The sequence below is a fragment of the Sciurus carolinensis genome, chromosome 6 (genome assembly GCF_902686445.1).
Source record: "Sciurus carolinensis chromosome 6, mSciCar1.2, whole genome shotgun sequence".
Taxonomy (NCBI): domain Eukaryota; kingdom Metazoa; phylum Chordata; class Mammalia; order Rodentia; family Sciuridae; genus Sciurus; species Sciurus carolinensis.
Genome location: NC_062218.1, coordinates 52571020 through 52592795, shown reverse-complemented (window position 1 = coordinate 52592795; position 21776 = coordinate 52571020). Strand labels below are relative to the sequence as shown.

Below are 21776 nucleotides of genomic sequence, written 5' to 3'. Positions count from 1 at the left end.
TCCATGTAGATATTTTTTGATTTATACTGAACATGTTTAAACTTGCAAAACCAATCTAACACTTTCAGAAAAACTAATGACCAAATAAAACAATTCCCCTTGGCCTTCCTGAGAAATGGACGGGCTTGTCATAAATATATCTCAGACACCTGCATTTCAGCTGCATGTATTTGTTAACGGCCAGAAAAACTAGGACATGAATTTTTAAATCCTGATTTTCTTCTTTTGATTTCTTTGAGCTGAATTTAGAAAAAAACAGAAATCAACAATGTGGAATTCATCTTTTTTTTCCCCCCTTTCTGGCAAAAAGATTTTAATAAAACCTCTCAGCTAGTTTGCTTTGTTTATGTATCTGTGTATGTCACACAAACACACACACAAAATTCTGTACATAATGACATAGTACATTATACACACACACACACACACACACACACACACATATGGTTTCTTAGGGCATAAGTTCATAGGGCAGGACTGGAAACCACGACAATTGGTTAGTAATAAACAGGATGTAATGCATAGAAATAGTAGATACTCAGGGGCACGAACTAAGACTAACACAGTCATCAGTGCAACTAGACCTGATGTAAGATGGATAATGCTAGCTCACATTTTTTCAGAATATTTTTAATTCCTTTTTATACTACCCATTTTATGTGTAAATAATGAAATATGTATCTTTAAGATGAAAAGAATTAAAACATGTCTGCTTTCTCATTAGTGTATCAAGATAGTACTTCACAGGATGAAAAGGAATAGGACTATTACAGTTAAGTGTGAGCTAGTTTTGTGGGTGAGTTCAAGAAGAGTTTTATGTGAGTTTTACTGGTTAGGAAATCTACATTCAATTTGTGTGTGTGTGTGTGTGTGTGTGTGTGTGTGTGTGTATGGATAAAATTGTGGAGCCAAAGTAATTTATTGGAATGTTTTATTTTTTTAGAGATACCCTTTCCCACCTTATTTCTTCCCACCAACTGTAAAAAACTGAACTGAAAAATAAATTTCTTAGGTAACCTATTAACATAGTATAGATGGCATGGTTTGCTGAGTAGTGATAACTCACAGACCCTCATTTTCCAGTATGATCCTGATTTTGTATAATTACATTATTTTGAATCATGATGCCCCAATCATTGTGTAATTTAATATGACAAGAAAAATTAGAAATGAAGACTAACAAAAATATGTGATGGGAGGAAATGTTAATAGTGTTAAATAATGAAGATGGTAAAAAGGATAACAAGTTAATGACTTAGAAAATTATCTTAATATGGTACAAAAAGAACAATAATAAATCCAGAAAGTAAAGGTAAGCATTTGATTAAGAAGAGAAACTAATAAAATAGAACCATGAAGATATTAATAGTCAATTTTAAAAAATGATAATTTAAAAGGAAATAAAATCAATGAATATATGGCAAGACCAGGGCAGGGATGGCAGTGGGGTTGGGGGGAGGGAAAAAAATAGGGCATGTGTAAAAAAATAATAATACAAAGAGAGTGTAATAATAGCTGAAGAAGAGAGTAAAAGATATTAAATATATAAAAACATTATCCCAACAAAATTGAAAATAGAAAAAGACACATTTCTATTTAAAACAAAGATAGTATAAAAAGATACACTTTTATTCATAAATAAAAATGTAAAATTCTGAAACAAAATACTAGAAATCAAATCTAGCAGTGAATATAAATGACCAACCTGAGTTTATCCCAGAGATAGAGCAGGAATTCAACATAAGAAAATCAATTCTAATGCAGTAATATAATTTCAGTGCATTAATACAGTGTGGAAGTCAAGTCATATGCAGCATTCAAGCAATGCTAAAAAAATTCACTAATCTAAAATGTCATTCAAGAAAAAAATTAGTAAATTAGGAATAGATGAGAACTTTGTTAAAACCTAATACAGGGTATCTACCCCAAACACAGAAAAAATAATTATACTGAATGGTAAATATTAAAGCATTCCATTTAAAATTATGGCTGCTACTATTACTAATTTTGTTCAAAATAAAACAGAAATCCCAGCTCAAAAAGTTCATCAAGATAAAAGAGAAAAAAAAGCATATATGCATTAGATGTTTAATTGTTCAGTTTAAACATAGCTTAACAAAGATATTAAACTGTATTTATTTATATGATTATATTCACTGAAAGCACCTAAGACCATTTAAATATTAAACTTAATTAGATAATTTAGTATGGTTGTTAAATATGCGATCATAATCCCACATTAAACTATATTTCTATAAGACAATAGTAAGTAATTTTACAAATGTAACAATACTGTATAATAACTATTTGGGAAAATGGGCTTTTACTTGAAAAAAGATGTGAACCTTTTGTAACACAGTATAAGGGTAGACTCTAGACAAAGACCTACATGTGTAAGGTAAAACCATAATGTAAACATAGAAAAAGTCTAAGTGAAAACCTGTGTGGTCTGGGAGTGTTGAAGAACTTTTTAAAATGAAATTTTAAAACAAATTGTAAAGCAAGAATTTGATTCAGTTACATCAAAGTTAAGAATTTCTTACAATGTAGAACATGGTAGACAAATAACATAGCAAAGGGTCCCAAAATAGCTAAAATACTTATGAAACAAAACAAGCTAGAGGGAAGATTTAAAAACTTACAAAGGTTTGATATTTGATATAACAATAGGCAAATACACCAATGGAACCAAATGAAGACCTCAGATATAGAGCACATGGGAATTTAAATATGATAGATTGGCACCATACATCAATGGAGAAATGATTAATAAATGGTGGTAGAAAAAAATTAAATAGCAAAAAAACCACAAAGAAATTGGATATCTACATGCCACATAGCAAAAAAATAAGTTCGTAAAACAATATAACATGTCAATTCCAAAGACCTTTAAAACTATTTGAAAAATATATAGGAAATTATCTTTGTGACCCTGAGAATAGAAATTTTTTTAAACAGTACAAACTATAAAAATGAAGAAAATGAAGAACCATAATACATTAAAAGACATAATGAAATAAAAAGACTTCAAACAAAGAAGAGAGTGGCCATTCATATAATTAACAGAAAAAGTAATCACCAGATAAATATTTTAAGACTTTTAAAACTTAACAAAAATGTCATAGAAAAGTATAAAATTTGTTAACAGATATTTAAAAGGTGAAGAAACTAGATAAAGCCAGGTTCAATTCATATTAATAATCACAGTAATGGAAAGTAAAATCCCACTGTGATCCAAGATGGTGGACTAGAGGGAGACTGCATTCCTTGTCACTCTGTAACTTGGGTTTCAAGCAGAGGAAAATCTGTTTCTCTGTGAGGCAGTCTTTGCTACTTATCTATCCCCTGTTTTTTACCCCATTTGTCCACCTTTATCACCTGCAGTCTACCAGCATAGCGACTACTTTTTGAGTGTAGATTGCTCACTGACTGCTGCCTATCATCTGCCATTTGCCTGTTTGCCTGCCTCTTGCCTGCCCATCACCTGCCTTTCAACTATCCATCGCCCGCCACCCAAGGTACACCTGCCTATTGTTTGCTGGTAGCCTGCAGATTGCCCACAGATCGCCAGCAGATTGTCAGCTGACTGCTAGTCCACTGTCACAGTAACTGCAGGTTTGGTTACAAGTGGCTGCCACCATTTTGGAACAACAGCCAGGACTGTAGGACCCCCGCCCAACCAACCACACACCACATGGACTCAGCGCCCATGCCCCATGCTGTAGCTCCCCATTTGCCAACATGTTTGTAAGCCAGGGAAGCCGTCATGGATTATCCTGGAAGCAGAAGCTGCCATCTTTAAGTGGGGCCAGTTCCATCCTGAGACACCTGCTGGAGACTGGAAGCTCATTGTCAGGTACCTTTCATGAATCAGGCTTCTGAAGACTGGGAGGTTTGAATAGTGTATGACTGTTATAGTTTTAGATTTTTTCCTCCTTTTTGAAAACTTTTAAGTTTTTATTTCTTTATTTTTCTAACTCTATTTTTTTTTGTTTACCTGTTCTTTAGAGTGTTTTTCTCCTTTTTCTCATGCTAACAACCAACTTCTTTTGATTCTGCTTTCACTCTTCCTATGAACTAGTACTTCTATATATTCTTTTCTTATCCCATTAACATTACATCCTGCACCCCTCCCCATCCTCTTTGTCCACCATTAGAAACTGTAGACCTCATTGCAAATCTATTTGTTATACTGTAGATAATAATTGAACTCATCCTATGTTCATTATGACAGTATTGTTAACATCTTCACAGGGGCTATTTGGTTTAGGGCTGCATATTGTCTGTACAGGGTGCTGCTAATATTGGTCTCCCCCTTAAAGAAGAAGTTTTGGAAATCTGGAGGGTCACTATAAACCTATAGTGGGGAAACTGCAGTACCCCAGATCTGTACTGCTAGAGGGGAAGATACATGAACAACATGAAAAAACAAGGGAAGAAAATATTCCAAACAAACCAAGATTCTATATTAATAGAATCCAATGACAGCATGGTAGAAGAAATGTCAGAAAAAGAGTTCAGAATATACTTAATTAAAATGATTCATGAAGCAAAAAATGAGATGAGAGAGCAAATGCAGGCAGTGAACAATCACTTCAATAAACAGTTGAAAGAGTAATTACAGGAAGCAAAAGATCATTTCAACAAAGAGAGATTTGGGGGAAAACAAACAAACAGAAATCCTTGAAATGAAGGAAACAATAAACCAAATAAAAAATTTGATGGAAAGCATCACCAACAGACTAGCTCACTTGGAAGACAGAACCTCAGACAATGAAGACAGAATTTTTAAAAAATATTTATTTATTTTTATGTGGTGCTGACGATCAAATCCAGTGCCTTGCACACACAAGGCAAGCACTCTATTGCTGAGCTACAGCCCCAGCCCGACAAAATATATAATCTTGAAAATAAAGTTGACCAAACAGAGAAGATGGTAAGAAATCATGAATGAAACCTCCAAGAACTATGGGACAGTATGAAAAGACCAAATTTAAGAATTATCGGGATTGAGGAGGGCGGAGATACAAACCAAATGAATGAACAACCTATTCAATGAAATAATACCAGAAAAATTCCCAAACCTGAAGAATGAAATGGAAAATCAACTACAAGAGGCTTACAGAACACCAAATGCACAAAATTACAATAGATCCACAGCAAGGCACATTATAATGAAAATGCCCAACATCCAAAACTAAAGATAGAATTTTAAAGGCTGAAAGAGAAAAGCATCAGATTACATATAGGGGGAAACAAATATGGTATCAGCAGATTTCTCAGCCCAGACCCTAAAAGTTAGAAGGGCCTGGAACAACATATTTCGAGCTCTGAAGAACATGGTTGCCAAGCAAGAATCTTATACCCAGCAAAACTTACCTTCAGATTTGGAGATGAAATAAAAACCTTCCATGATAAACAAAAGTTAAAAGAACTTACAAAAAGAAAGCCTGCACTAAAGAACATTCTCAGCAAAATATTCTGTGAGGAAATGAAAAACAACACTGTAGGTCAGCAAAGGGAAGACCTACCCTAAAGGAAAAGCCAATCAAAGGAGAAACCAAGCTAAAACACAAAAATAAGCCAAAATGACTGGGAATACAAATCATATCTCAATAATTACCCTGAATGTTAATGGCCTGAATTCATCAATCAAAAGACATAGACTGGCAGATTGGATTAAAAAGAAAGATCCAACAATATGCTGCCTTCAAGAGACTCATCTCATAAAAGACAGCCACAGACTAAAGGTGAAAGGATGGAAAAAAACATATCAGGCACACAGACTCAGTAAAAAAGCAGGGGTTTCCATCCTTATATCAGATAAAGTGAACTTCAAACCAAAGTTAGTCAGAAGGGATAAAGAATGACATTTCATACTGCTTAAGGGAACCATAACTCAGGAAGACATAACAATTGTAAATATTTATGCCCCCCAAAACGGTGCATTCATGTACATCAAACATATCCTTCCCAATTCTAGGAATCAAACAGACCCACAACACAATAATTCTGGGTGACTTTAACACACGGCTCTCAGAATACATGATAAAATGCTTTCCCCTCCAGAGTCCTAACAATAGAGTATGTTAGCTAACTTTGGATTTTTGCCAGTGGAGAGAGAGAAAACAGTCTTTCAGCCACAGTTTTAATTTACATTTCTCTTCTTTAATGAGTGAAGTTAACTATCCTGTTGTTTATTAATAGCAAATTTTATTTCCTTTTTCTGTGTTTGAAAGGGTTATGATTTTGTCAATTTACATGTCAGGAAGGATAGTTCTTTGTGATATGAGCTGTAAATACCTCCCTTAGTTTTCTTTTATAAAAGTTTGTTTATGATGCTTCTTTCCATAAAAAAATGATTTTTATGTAACAAAAAGTACCAGTGAAATCATTAATGACTTAGGGATTTTGAATCATGAAAGGTTAGATAGTTCTTGCTAACTTCATCCAGATTTGTAAGGAAAAAAAATTTCAAGTTTTCTTCTCATTATTTAATGGTTGTGTTATTTAAAACAAATATCTTTGGTACATATGGAATTTATCATGGTATATGAGGTAAGGCAAGGATATTACTTTACTTATCTCTATAACATTTATTGACTACTTTTTTTTCCCAGTGATTTGAGATGATGTCCTCTTTATACATTCATATTGTTTTCAATTACATGACTTTTCAAAAAGAAAAAACCCACTGTGATATTGTTTTATAGCTATCAGACTTGCAAAATCTAAAAGATTGAAAAGATGAAATATGATAGAGAAAGGTACTGACAAATCAGTACAGTCATTTAGGGAAATAGTTTGGTTTAGGTAATCAGTTTAATGATGTACTTTTTCTATGACCTGGCAAGTTTCTATTGGCATTTATTCCATAGGAACTCTTACATTCCAGGAGATATGAAAATGTTTAGAACAGCATTGTTTACAATAATGAAAAGGTCAGACAATTCATTCACAGGAAAATGGATAAATTTTAGTATATTCATAGAATCGACTACAGTATAGCAGTAAAAAATAAATGAATGTGGCTCTATTTACTGAAATGAATAGATTTGAGAAACCTAATGCCGAGTGACAAAGCATATGTGGAATATGTACATTGTTACCACTGCAAAATTTCAAAAGAAGCAAAAAATAAATAATGTTGATTAAGCATATATGTGTATGTATAAAGAAATGATAAATAAACTTATAAATAATAAATTTACGGGGAGGCAAGAGGTAAACAAAGAAGTATAGAAGGTGCTTCAATAATACTGGTAATTGAGAGATCTGGTTCCCAATCCTGTGGTATGATTTTATAGGCCTACCCACAGACAGCGACAAAGAATGTAACTGATAGACCTCACAGCAGAAAGCTGCCCTTCCCATGCCAGACTTGGTGCACAAGCAGCATTTACAGTTTCCACAAGGAGTGGCGAAGCCAGTGAATGCTCTTTCACAGCATCTTCATTCCTCGGTTCTTTTATCTGAGACCTTGGGCAGAGGTCTTTTCAGTTGCCTCTGCTAAGGCCTCTTTAGGGGAATTAGAAGAGGATACCTTGAGGGTACTTTTCTCCACTGTGACTCCATACCTAGTTTTTTTCCCCAACTAGTGGCACTTCCTCCATATTACTCTCCCCTGACTCCAGGATCCATAAAACTGTTGGAAACTTAGTTTCTGTATAGTGAGTCAATCCCTATGTCTGCTCTGCTCTACCTGACCCTGGATCAATGTACTGTTCCATGGAGAAAATGGAAAAGGGGAATAGGCATTTCCTCTAGGTTTAGACTCCTGCTTATGCCATTGTAGTAGGTGATTTAAAGCTTAATTCTATCCTTTTTGGCCTATTGCTTTACTTGGCTACCTGACAGTTCAGTTCTTGCCCAGTTCAGCTGAGCTCGTGATACTAAAATACTTCTTAAATTGAATGATGTAATAAAGTTACTTTGAACCTCGCCATAAAAATGTATTATAAAATCAAGTTCTATGGCACTCTTCTATTCCACAAAGGACAAATAAGACAAAAATCACAAAGGAGCAATTGTTTGAATTGTTGCTTCAGTATTACTTCAGAATAGAAAAAGACAAAGTGTGGGATTATTGTATTTTAAAAAACTGAATATACTGCAGAAGACAGGATACAAAGAAACCTCTTAAAGAACAAAAACCAAATTGCAAATATTCTCCTTTTGGTATGAATTCTTTATGTAAGGCTGATATTTGATTTTCTATTATATTTTGGGCTATGTTTTAAACCTATTTATACCAAATCCTACCTAACATTTTTAGTTACTAACCACATTGTAAGGAGTTATGTGCTTAGAGAGTGTCCTTAAACTACTCTATGCATTCAAACCACTGTGCAAAGTTATAGTGGTCCTTAAATTATTTCCTTCAAACATAAGAGATTTAGTGTATCAATTTATTTTTTGCCTCCACCATACAGGCTCTGCATGTATCTGCTTTGGGTCTTTGTCATCACTGTATCATCTTGTTGTTTTCTTATGTAGAAGTTCTCCTGTTTCTGAAGATCATGAGTCCCCTATCTGGACTTTCCTTATCAGGTTCCATAATATCGCAAGTTGTAAATACTAAAACTGCACAATAGTTCATGCTCTTAAAAACCATGGATTTATAAAATATGACTTTATATTTTATATCCATGTGGTATGGTCATACAGTAACACATTCTTTAAGCTCAAAGAGGCATAAGACACTGCCTTATCCTTATTTTGATAATTTTATATATTTATGTAGTAAATTAATTACAAATTACAATGTGCTTTCCCATTAGTTCATTCACTCATTACAACTAGTATATTAATTAAGTGGGGCAGATAAAATTATTTACACTTTACAGGTCTGAGGACAAGAAACAGAATTTTCATGACATCCCTGAAATCATATAGCTACTTAGACCTGAACCTAGACACTTGTATTCCCAGACCATTGTACAGTTCTGTGACACCCTCTATATCAAGGCTCTGTCACTTTCTACTTGTCCTACAACTATAAGATATTAAAACTAAATAAATTTACCTTATGATAACTGCATTAATAAAAATTTTTAAGAGTGCTAGTGCTTTTGTCAAATACAGTTTTTATCAAATCTGATACTTTTGGGATACCTGTTTATCATCTATATATTAACTACTAATGGGTCAATTTATTTTTTATGAATTTTTAACTGATATACATATTAATGAGATATGATATTATGTTTTGGATACATGCATATATTGTATAATGTTTAAATCAGGTTAGATATATCTGTCTCCTCAAACATTTACCATTTCTTTATTGTGAAAACATGCAAAATCTTTTCTTCTAGCTTTCTGAATATACAGTATATTATAGTGTGAGTAATAGCATACCTGAACTGCTTACTTTTATCTAACTGTAACTTAGAACCTACTGATCAACCTTTCTCCATCCTCCTCCCCTGTTATTCTCCCCAAGAAAGTCAATTTAATCTTGGTTTATCTCAAATTTTTTTCAATGGATAGACTTCATTTTCTTTATATGTATATTTGTAACTTTTAGTAAGGAGATACTTGGCAAAATCATTACATAAATTAGATTAATACAGAAATGTATGTCAACTAACATTTCTAAGACAGGAAGAAATTAGGTATAAGAACAAATCGACGAAGTTACCAGAATTTTTTTTTGACAGGGGAGGGGTTAGGTATTAGTTTCCTTACCTCCAAAAAGATGGAAAGCTTTTCTGCAGCTTGGTAGAGGCCATTTTGCAGAGCTGGATTTCTGAAAGCTTTGTTTAATTTTCAAATATTCTTTCGTAAAAAATGTTTTTGTAGCATTGTTCAGTTCTAGAGTAAAGCAAAAGAAAACAGTATCTTAAATATTAATTGGAGTAAAATGGAAAGAACATGATAGGTGATTGCTACAGTTATTTTGATAATAAATTCAAATCTCTTTAAATCTATGAAGGCAAAAGTAGATTCAGAAAAAAATTCAAAAGGATTTTTAAAATTCTAAACAAATATAACTCACCCAAAGTCACATATGAAGAAACTTGGATATACTTATATACAAGGAACATGTTTACTGAGTAGCTTTGACATCAGGTACTATGCCAGGTATGCAGGATACAATGATAAGTAAACATAATCCCTGCCCTCCTTTTTAGAAAACTACAGACTAAAATATGTAAATAAGCAGGTGGATGATAAAAGGGAAGTCATTTGTAATAGGTGTAGCAATAGAATAGCTAGAATGAAAGCAGGGCTTGGGAGTGAGTAAGAACAAAAAAACATTTTATGTAGAACTTTTTACTTCATAATCTATTCTATTCTATATGTGAAGTACTGAGCATCTTACTGAGTCTAATGTTGCAGATTGGAAAGTTATAAAAATTTAAAAATAAATTCTCAACCTTTCAGAAGTTTTGCTAGTGATTTAAAAAGGGTATTCATCTGAAGTATACACAGATTGGTCAGAGACTACACATAATCTACTCTTGAGTGGAGTCTCTGAATAAAAGCCAAAGAAAGAAAGTCAAGATCAGTGTCACACCATTCAATAAAGTTCTTCGGTCAGTGCAGAGTTGGTAACTGACCTGAGAGTAAGTTAGGCTTTTCATCAGTCAACCCCTCTTACTTTCATCCCATAGTTATCTCCTGACACACCTCCTCAAGCTTGGCACTTCAGCATTACATTTTCTTATTTTTCCCAATCACTACCTTAGATTAATTCTTAAGAAATTCAAAGAGAAAACTAATTCACAGTTTACATTCAACAATAGGAACGATATAAAAAATGAACTACTCTAAGCAAGTTAAGGTTATGTTCTAAGATGAAGCTTCAAATACCTTGATGAGCCTACACCCATGAACGAATAATTCAGGCATATATAAGGTGGGGAAAAAAGTACTTGGGTATTCTGGGAAGATGGTGGAATAGAGGAGGTCACTTTTCTGGCTGCTCAGTGGTATGAAACCAAGAAAGCATATAGGCAGCTTCTCAGCAAGGTGTGTAAAAAAAATAAATAAAAAGGGGAAGTAATACTTCCCAGTAAACATTCAAAGCAGACTGGGGACTCAGGAGGCTGAATATAATAAACTAGGGAACAAATCCCCAGTGGCACCAGATGGGGTGGTCCCCTTGAGAGCAAAGTGGAAGGAATTAAAGGAACCTGCGTTTTTAGGAGGCCTATGGCATATTTGGGTATGGAGAGATCTGAGATCAAAGACACTGCCTGTGGGACTAACCTAAAAGGAATGCTACACACTATCCTTGTGTGGGAAAGCTGCCCACAGACAGAGAAAGGAATCATTTTGCAGTCACTTCATGGGGCTGGGTGGCTGTGTGGGCTGTGTCTTGGCAAACTTGGGCCTGGTGAACTCACATCACATGACACAGAGAGTGTCCAGGACAGGGTCAGATGCAGACAGGGGTTTAAATGACTCCCCTCTGCATTCAATTCAGCAGCTAACAGGACTGACTGGGAGGGATGCATTGGTTCTGTAATTTGAAAGGGAGGGGGTGGGAGTGATTGAGGTCGAGGATTTACTTGAAAGACAGAAACTCAGAGTGTGCAGGTGATAAAAGGGACAAAGGATTGGTTCCTTTGCGGGACAAGTAGAACCCAGGGTCACCCAGCACAAACAGGAGACTGCTGGACCCTGGAAGCACACTGAATTAAATTCTTCAGACCAATCACCACTTAAACGAAAAACCTGCAGCCTACCTAGACCTAAACCCCACCTCTAGGAACTCTCTCTAGGATTTGCTCTCACATTCCATTGACTTCATCCTGGGGGTGGAGCAGACATCATATTCCAGCCCACCCCACATAACACTGCTGAGAAGGGAAGCCAAGAATTTTTTGAACTCTAATAGAAACAATTATTTACCTTTCATCATGAACTTTCTTCTTCCTTCTTTTGTTTTTGAGCAGAATGGTTTGTAGACACGTGCGCACATACACACACATATGTTTGTCTCCTTTTTTTTTCATTCTAGCATTCTTTAAAAGCAGTTATCATCCATGATTCCAGTCTTTTGAGGGCTAGGATGTTTGATTAATATATTTTGGTTTTGTTTTGTATTATTTTATATATATATTCTTTTCTTTTTTTCTCACTTATCTGTTTCCTTGATTCTCTTTCTCTATTTTGTCTGTTAACAGTCAATCTGTATTGATTTCTCATTCACTCTTCCTTTAATATTTTACTTCTATATACTCTCCTCCTCTCAAATAACCATCACCATCTAACATTACTTCTGTTTTAACACTGTTCACCACTTCAAGTTATAAACCCTTTTGTAAACTGTTTTTACAGCGAGCAATAACTGATCACATGATTTCTGTTCATTGTGACAATTAAAATTGTAGATGTCATAGAAGGAACTACTTGGTTTAATGCTGTATATTATTTATACTGGTTGTTGTTATTATTTGTCTCTCCCAAATAGAAAACTTTAGGGACACTATAAACTACTGCCTCAGATCTATACCTATACTGGTAGATGGGGGAGACACACAAATAACATGAAAAAGTAAGGGAACAAACTACCCTGAAATCAAAATACTTCAATAAAAGAGTTCCACCCAGTGGAACAAATGTCAGAGAAGGAGTTTAGGAAGTTCATCATTAAACTGATCTGTGAGGTAAAGGATGAAGTAAGGAAAAAAAAAGTATTTTTTTCAGAGAGAAAATATGGGAAGTGAAAGATCACTTCAATAAAGAGATACAGATTCTGAAAAAAAAAGTCAAGTGGAAATCCTAGAAATGAAGGAATCAAAAATCCAAATTAAAAATTCAATGGAAAGCATCACCAGCAGATAAGGTCACATGAAATGGTTTCAGGCAATAAATAAAAAATATATAATCTTGAAAATAAAGTTGACCATGCAGAAAGATACTAAAAGACCATAAGCAGAACTTCCAAAAAATATGGGATAACATGAAAAGAACAAATGTAAGATTTATTGAGATAAATGAAGGCTTAGAGATACAAACCAAAGGAATGCACAATTTTTCAATGAAATAACATCAGAAATTTTCCCAAATCTTAAAAATGAAATAGAAAAATCAAATACAAGAGGTTTACAGGACCCCAAATATACAAAATTACAACAGACCCACAACAAGTCACATTACTATGAAAATGCCTAACATACTGAATAAGGATGGAATTTTAAAGCCTGCTAGACAGAAAGACAAGTCACTTTAGAGAGAAACCAATCTTGATCATGTTGATTTCTCAACCCAGACCCTCAAAGCTAGGTGGTCTTGGAATAATATATACAGAGCTCTAAAAGAAAATCAATGCCAGCCAAGAATACAATACCAGAAAAATTAAGCTCTAGAATTGATGATGAAATAAAAACCTTCCATGATAAACAATAGTTAAAAGAATTCACAACTAGAAAGCTTAGACTACAAAACATAAAATGAATAAAATATTTCATGAAGAAATGAAAAATAAAAATGAAACCATCAAAGGGAAGTACTGTACTAGAACAATGCTCAATCAAAGTAGAAACTAATTCCAATTAAAAACCAGAAATAAATTAAAATGATAGGGAATAAAAAAATCATATCTCAATAATAGCACTGAATGTAAATGGGCTAAACTCTTCAATCAAAAGACATAAAATGGCAGATTGGATTAAAAAACAAGAACCAACAATATGCTATCTCCAACCTCATAGGCAAAAAAATCCACAGACTGAAAGTAACAAGATGGGGAAAAGAGCATATCATTTACATGGCTCTTGTAAACAAGCAGGGGTTTCTATCCTCATATGAAATAACATGGACTTCAGGCCAAAGTTAATCAGAAGGGGCCAAGAAGTTCATTTCACTCTGCTTAAGGGAATTATACATCAATAAGATATAACAATTGTAAATGTTTATGCCCCAAACAATGGAGCATCTACATACATCAAACAAACCCTTCTCAATTTCAAGAATCAAATAGGCCACAACACAATAATACTGGGTGACAGTTACACATCTCTTTCATTACTAGATAGATCCACCAAATAAAAACTAAATAAAGAAGCTATTGAAGTAAAAACTACAATTAATATTTTAGAATTAACAGATACATAAAGAATATTTCATCCATCAATGTCTAAATACACTTTCTTCTTAGCAACATAAGAATCCTTCTCTAAAACAGACCATATCTTAGGCTTAAAAGTAACTCTTAGCAAACACAAAAAAAATAGAAACAATACCTTTCCTTCTATCAGATCATAATGGAATGAAATTAGAAATGAACAATAAAATAAAAACCAGAAGTTACACTAACACTTGGAGACTAAATAATATGATACAGAATGACAAATAGCAGAAATCAGGGGTAATAAAAAAAATACTTAGAGGTAAATGAGAATAACAATACACCTATATCTCTGGGACACTATGAAGGCAATTCTAAGAGGAAGGTTAATTGCAATGAGCTCATTAATTAAAAGAATAGAAAGTTACCAAATAAATGGCTAACATTACATCTCAAGCATAAAGCAAGAACAGCAAGTCAACCCCCAAAGCAGTAGATGACAGGAAATCATTAAAATCAGAGCCAAAATCAATGAAATAGAAATAAACAAAACAAAACAAAAAAATTAATAAAATAAAAAGTTGATTCTTTGAATAAATAATGAATTTGATAAACTGTTAGCCAAACTAATGAAGAGAAAGAGTAAAAAACTCAAATTATTGAAATTTGTAATGAAAAAGAAATAGCACCAAGGATACTACTGAAATACAGACAATAATCAGAAACTATTTTGAAAATTTATACTCCAATGAAATAGAAAATCTTGAAGACATCAAATTTCTAGACATATGACCTACCCAAATTGAATCAGGAGGACACAGAAAATATGAACAGATCAGTTTCAAACAATGAAACTAAAGACTCCATCAAAAGCCTGCCAACAAAGAAAAGCCTAAGACCAGATGGATTTTCAGGTGAGTTCCCCTAGACTGTCAAAGAAAAATTAACACTGTCCTCCTCAAATTATTCCATGAAATAGAAAAGGAGGGAACCCTTTCAAACTCATTCTATGAAGTAGTATCACCCTGATATCAAAACTAGACAAAGACACATCAAGGAAACAAAAGATCAGACTAATATCCTTGATGAACATAGATGCAAACATTCTTAAAATCCTGGCAAATTGCATACAAAAACATATTAAACAGAGAGTGCAAAGTGATCAAGTAGATTTCATCCCAGGGATGCAAGGTTGGTTCAATATACTGAAATCAATAAATGTAATTCACCACATAAATAGAGTTAAAGACAAGAATCACATGATTATCTCAACAGATGGAGAAAAAACATTTGACAAAATACAGCATCCATTCATGTTCAAAACACTAGAAAATCTAGGAATAGTAGGAACCCTCAACATTATATAAACTATATATTATGAACCCAAAGCCAACATTATTCTAAATCAGAAAAATTGAAAGGATTCCCTCTAAAAACTGGAATGAGACAGGGATACCTTCTTTCACCACTTCTATCAAACAGTCCTGGAAACTGTAGCCAGAGAAATTAGAAGAAAGCAACTAAACAGATACAAATAGGAAAAGAGCTCAAACTAACCCTATTTGATGACAACATGATCCTATATTGAAAAGACCCAAAAACCCATCAGAAATCTTCTAGAACTCATAAATTGAATTCAGCAATGTAGCAGGATACAAAATTGAACACCCTGAAATCAACTGTGTTCCTATACAACAATGATGAATCAGCAGAAAGAGAAATTAGGAAAACTGTCTCATTCACAATAGTCTCAAAAAACAAAACAAATCAAACAAACAAACAAAAATCCTTGTAAATTAATCTAATGAAAGAGGTGAAAGACTACAATGAAAACTATAGAACACTAAAGAAGGAAGACCTTAGAAGATGGAAAGATCACCCATGTCGTTCAAACTATCTGTTTCCTGATGATGTGATCCTATATTTAGAAGACCCAAAAAAAAACTCCACTGGAAATCTTCCCAGAACTTACAAATAAATTCAGCAAACTAGCAGGATACAAAATTAATATCCAGAAATAAATTGAATTCCTGTACTCCAATGACTAATCAACTGAAAGAGAAATTAAAAGAAACATTCCATTCACAATAGCTTCAAAAAATAAAATTCTTGGGAATCAATGTAACCAAAGAGGTGAAGGACCTCTACAATTATAACTACAGAACACTGAAGAAAGAAATAGAGGAAAACCTTAGAAGATGGAAAGACCTCCCATGTTCTTGGATAGGCAGAATTAATAATATCAAAATAGCCATACTACCAAAAGTGCTATACAGATTTAATGTAATTCCTATTAAAATTCCAATGATGTTCTTCTTAGAAATAGAAAAAGCAATCATGAAATTCATTTGGAAAAACAAGAGGCCCAGAATAGCCAAAGTAATCCTTTGCAAGAAAAGTGAAGCAGAAGGCATCACAATACCAGATCTTAATTTATATTACAGAGTTTAGTAACAGAATTGGCATGGTATTGGCACCAAAATAGTTAAGAAGACCCGTGGAACAGAATAGAAGACACAGGGACAAACCCACATGAATAGTTACCTTGTACTTGATAATGGCACCATAAACATACATTGGAGAAAAGATAGCCTCTTCAACAAATGGTGCTGGGAAAATGGGAAATCCATCTCTTATGGAATGAAATTTAACCCCTATTTCATACCCTGCACAAAATTCAAAGTGGATCAACGACCTAGGCATTAGAACAGAAACCCTGTGCCTACTAGAAAAAAAGTAGGCCCAATACTCAAACACACTCAGTAACTGACTTCATTAACAAGATGCATGAAGCACAAAAGTTAAAATCAATAGTCAATAAATGGAATGGCATGAAACTAAAGCACTTATTTGAACATGAACAGAGAGCCTACAGAATGGGAGAAAATCTTGGCCACCTGCACTTCACATGGAGCATTAATCTCCAGGATTTATAGTGAACTCAAAAAACTTAACACCAAAAAACCAAATAATCCAAACAAATGGGCAAAGGAACTGAACAGGTACTTCACAGAAGAAATACAAATGTTCAATATATGAAAAAAACGTTCAATACCTCTAGAAATTAGAGAGATGCAAATTAAAATGACACAGATTTCATCTCACTCTGGTCAGAATGGCAACAGTCAATAATACAAGTAACAATAAATGTTGGTGAGGAAGTGGTGAAAGGGGTACACTCATATATTGCTGGTTGGACTACAAATTGATCAAATAACTCTGGAAAGCAGTATGAAGATGCCTCAAAAAACTAGGAATGGTACATTATTTGCCCAGTGACAACACTCCTTGGTATATATCCAAAGGAGTAAAAATCAGCATACTACAGTGATGTGACCACATCAATGCTTATAGTAGTTCAACTCACAGTAGATCAGTTATGGAACCAACCAAGGGGCCATTCAAGAAATGAATGGAATAAAATGTGTGTGTGTGTGTATATATATGTGTGTATATATATATTTATGACTTTTGCTGGTAAATGGATGGGTCTGGAAACTATAATGCTAAGAGAAATACACTGGAGGTAGCTGCTTCAGATGCCCTGAGGTGTATTCTCTGGGTGCTGCTGCTGCTCACAGTACCCTGGATGCCCAGAGATCTTTTCCCCGGGTGTTGCTGTCACAGAAACCGCTGCCATCACCCAGAGGTTTTCACTTGGGGCACAGCTGCCTTTGACGCCACTTCTGCAGGTGCCCAGAGGTCTTTTCTCCGGACACTGCTGCTGCTGTTGATGCTGTTGCAGTGCCTGTCACCTGCAGGTCTGCTGCCCTTGATGCTGCCTTGGATGCCCAGCTGCCATCTACACTGCTGCTGCCACTGCTGCTGCTACTACCAACACCACTGTCACCAAAGCCACTGCCACTTCCTGGAGATCACCTGGAGATCTTCTCTCTGGGTGCTGCCATCTACACAGCTGCTGCTGCACCACTGCTACCTCAGTCACCCCACTGCCACTGATGACTATAGCTGCTGCTGACCCCCTGCCTTCTGCCACCAACCCCTGCTACTACTGCTTCTACCACTTCCCAGAGGTTCACTGCCAGGGAGACTCCTGGTTTGTTTGCATGCAGTCACATCCATTTTGAGACAGTCCAGAGTCTGGGGTTTGTTTGGGTTGCCAGTGGATTTGCTGCCACAGCCATCTCGGGGCACAGCCACCTCTTTGGACACTGGCCAGGACATTGGAGGTTCAGTGTCAGGGTGCCAATGGGTTTAGCTATAACTAGGGTCTTCATCCTGGGAGTGTGGGTTGGCGCCATCTATTTACTGTATCTCAGCATTACTCATCCCTGGTGGTCTCTCTCCAAATTCCAGTGGCACGAGATCTTGGGAATGCAATGTGGAGGAACCAAGGACATGTGAGGCCAAGATTGGTGAGGTAGTGCCTGGGTCTACCAGGGCCTATCTGGGTCATGCAGTCTTGTGGAAAGTCAGAGAGAGAGAGAGAGAGGGCTGAGAAGCTTTTGGATGCTGGCAGAGATAGTTGTTCAATTTTCCACCAAGATTTTTACTTTGATTTTTTTTTCTCTTCTCTGGGATCTCTCTCCACCATATTTGGAGCAGGGTGTTTTTTGTGCATCAGTTTATTGAAGACAGTGATATATGTATGGTGCTTTGCAGTTCTGCTATATATCCTTATATTTTTAATTTTTTCCCCCTCTTTATATGTATTCTTCCTCTTGCTTGTCTGCCTTCCTAGATTTCCTTTCTACCTTTTCTCCACCAAACAGCCAAACTCTGTTGGTTCCTCTTCCACTCATCCTGTGGATTTTGGCTTCTGGCTTCTCTCTTTTTCCCTCATGAACAACATGTCCTGCACTGTTTCTGTTCTTTTTTTGTCCACTATTTGAGGTTGTTAATCTGTTAGGCAAATTTTCTGTTTTTATTTTGGATAGTGATTGAACTCATCATTGCTGTTTATAGCAAGAGGGCAGTGGTCAACTTTGTGGAAGCTATTAGATTTAGGAATGTATATTGTTTGCACTGGGTGCTATTGATATTGGTCTCCCTCTTAAAGGCAGGATCCTCGAAATCTTCAGTGACAATATAGGTCTACAGGGTAGAATCTGTATTGCCTCAGATCCATACAACTAGATGGGAAAACACACAAGCAACGTGAAAAAAAAAAAAAAAAAGGAACAAAATGCCACAAACTAACCAAAATTCCCCAATAAAAGAAGCAACTGACAACACAATAGAAGAAATGTCCAAGAAGGAGTTTAGAATGTACATTGTTAAACTGATTTGTAAAGTAAAGAATGGTATAAAGAGTGAAATCAAAGAGAAAATACAAAAAGTGCAAGATTACTTCAATAAAGAGTTAGAAATTGTGATTAAAAACAAAAACCAAGCAGAAATCCATGAAATGTAGGAATCAATAAGTCAAACTATAAATTCAATGGAAAGCATCACCAAGAGACTAGACCATTTGGAAGACAGAACCTCAGACAAGGAAGACAAAATATTTAATATTGAAAACAAAGTTGACCATGCAGAGAAGATGGTAAGAATTCATGAACAGAACTTCCAAGAAAAGACAAAATTTTAAGTTATCAGAATAGAAGAAGGAGCAGAGATACAAACCAAAGGAATGAACAATCTTTTCAATGACACAGTATCAGAAAATTTCCCAAATCTAAAGAATGAAATGGAAAATCAAATACAGGAGACTTACAGGATCCCAAATGTACAAAACTAGAGCAGACGCACACCAAGACACATTATAATGAAAATGACTAAAATACAGAATAAGGATAAAATCAGAAAGGCCGTGGGGGGAAAAAAAAAAGCAAAATAGATACGGGGAAAACCAATTGAGATTTCAACTGATCTCTCACCCAGACCCTTAAGGAGGTCAAGAAACAACATTTCAAACTCTATAAGAAAATGGATGCCAACCAAGAATTTTATATCCAGCAAATTTAAGTTTCACATTTGAAGATGAAATAAAAATCTTCCATGATAAACAAAAGTTAAAAGAATTCACAATTAGAAAGCCTGCATGAAAGAACATTATCAACAGAATATTCCATGAGGATAAAGTGAAAACCAGGAAAGGGAGGATCTATAATAAAGGAATAGTCAAAATACAAACTAAATCAAAGTAAAAGCCAGAAAAAACTAAAAAGACCAGGAATACAAGCCATAGCTCAGTAATATCCTTGATTACTCTTATTTTTTTATTGTAAACAAATGGGATACATGTTGTTTCTCTGTACATGGAGTAAAGGCATACCATTTGTGTAATCATAAATTTACATAGGGTAATGTTGGTTGATTCATTCTGTTATTTTTTCCCTTCCCCCCACCCCTCCCATCCCTCTTTTCCCTCTATACAGTCCTTCCTTCCCCCATTCTTGCTGCCCTCCCTAATCCTAACTCTAACCCTAAAACTAACCCCTCCCACGCCCCATTATGTGTCATCATCCACTTATCAGCGAGATCATTCTTCCTTTGGTTTTTTGAGATTGGCTTATCTCACTTCAGCATGATATTCTCCAATTTCATCCATTTGCCTGCAAATGCCATAATTTTATCATTCTTTATGGTTGAGTAATATTCCATTGTATATATATGCCACAGATTCTTTATCCATTCATCAACTGAAGGGCATCTGGGTTGGTTCCACACTCTGGCTATTGTGAATTGAGCAGCTATGAACATTGATGTGGCTGTATCTCTGTAGTATGCTGATTTTAAGTGCTTTGGGTATAGGCCAAGGAGTGGGATAGTTGGGTCAAATGGTAGTTCCATTCCAAGTTTTCTAAGGAATCTCCATACTGCTTTCCAGAGTGGCTGCACTAATTTGCAGCACCACCAGCAATGTATGAGTGTACTTTTTTTGCCACATCCTCGCCAACACCTGTTGTTGCTTGTATTCTTGATAATCGCCATTCTAATTGGGGTGAGATGGAATCTTAGGGTGGTTTTGATTTGCATTTCTCTTATTACTAGAGATGTTGAACATTTTACCATATGTTTGTTGATTGCTTGTAGATCTTCTTCTGTAGATCTTCTGCTCATTTCCTTAGCCTATTTGTCAATTGGGTTGTATCCTTGGTGTTGAGTTTTTTGAGTTCTTCATAGATTCTGGAGATTAGTGCTCTATCTGAAGTATGATTGGCAAAGATTTTCTCCCACTCTGTAGGCTCTTTCTTCGCTTTGCTGTTAGTTTCCTTTGCTGAGAGAAAGCTTTTTAGTTTGAATCTATCCCAGTTATTGATGCTTGCTTTTATTTCTTGTGCTATGGGAGTCCTGTTGAGGAAGTCTGGTCCTAAGCCGACACATTGAAGATCTGGACCTACTTTTTCTTCTATAATCTGCAGGGCCTCTGGTCTGATTCCGAGGTCCTTAATCCACTTTGAGTTTACTTTCATGCACGGTGAAAGATATGGGTTTAGTTTCATTCTGTTGCATATGGATTTCCAATTTTCCCAGCACCATTTGTTGAAGAGGCTATCTTTTCTCCATTGCATATTTTTGGCACCTTTGTCTAGTATGAGAAAATTGTATTTATTTGGGTTTGGGTCCATGTCCTCTATTCTGTATTGATCTGTCTATTTTGTTCTCATTTACCTCTAAGAATTTTTTAATTTCCTTCCTAATATCTTCTGTTATCCATTCATCATATAATAGCATATTGTTTAATCTCCAGGTGTTGGAGTAATTTCTGTTTTTTACTCTTTCATTTATTTCTAATTTCAATCCATTATGATCTGATAGAATACAAGGTAGTGTCTCTATCTTCTTG

At 35.0% G+C, this 21776-nt stretch overlaps 1 protein-coding gene across 2 annotated transcripts in view; it reads right to left on the bottom strand.

Annotated features, from left to right (window-relative positions):
• Window positions 1-21776, bottom strand: part of Rnf180 (ring finger protein 180) — a 279148-nt gene that overhangs the window by 25813 nt on the left and 231559 nt on the right. For both annotated transcript variants that reach the window (XM_047554697.1, XM_047554698.1), the window contains exon 7: window positions 9691-9816. In XM_047554697.1, coding sequence (XP_047410653.1) covers window positions 9691-9816 — 126 coding nt within the window. The remainder of the gene's footprint in view (window positions 1-9690; window positions 9817-21776) is intronic.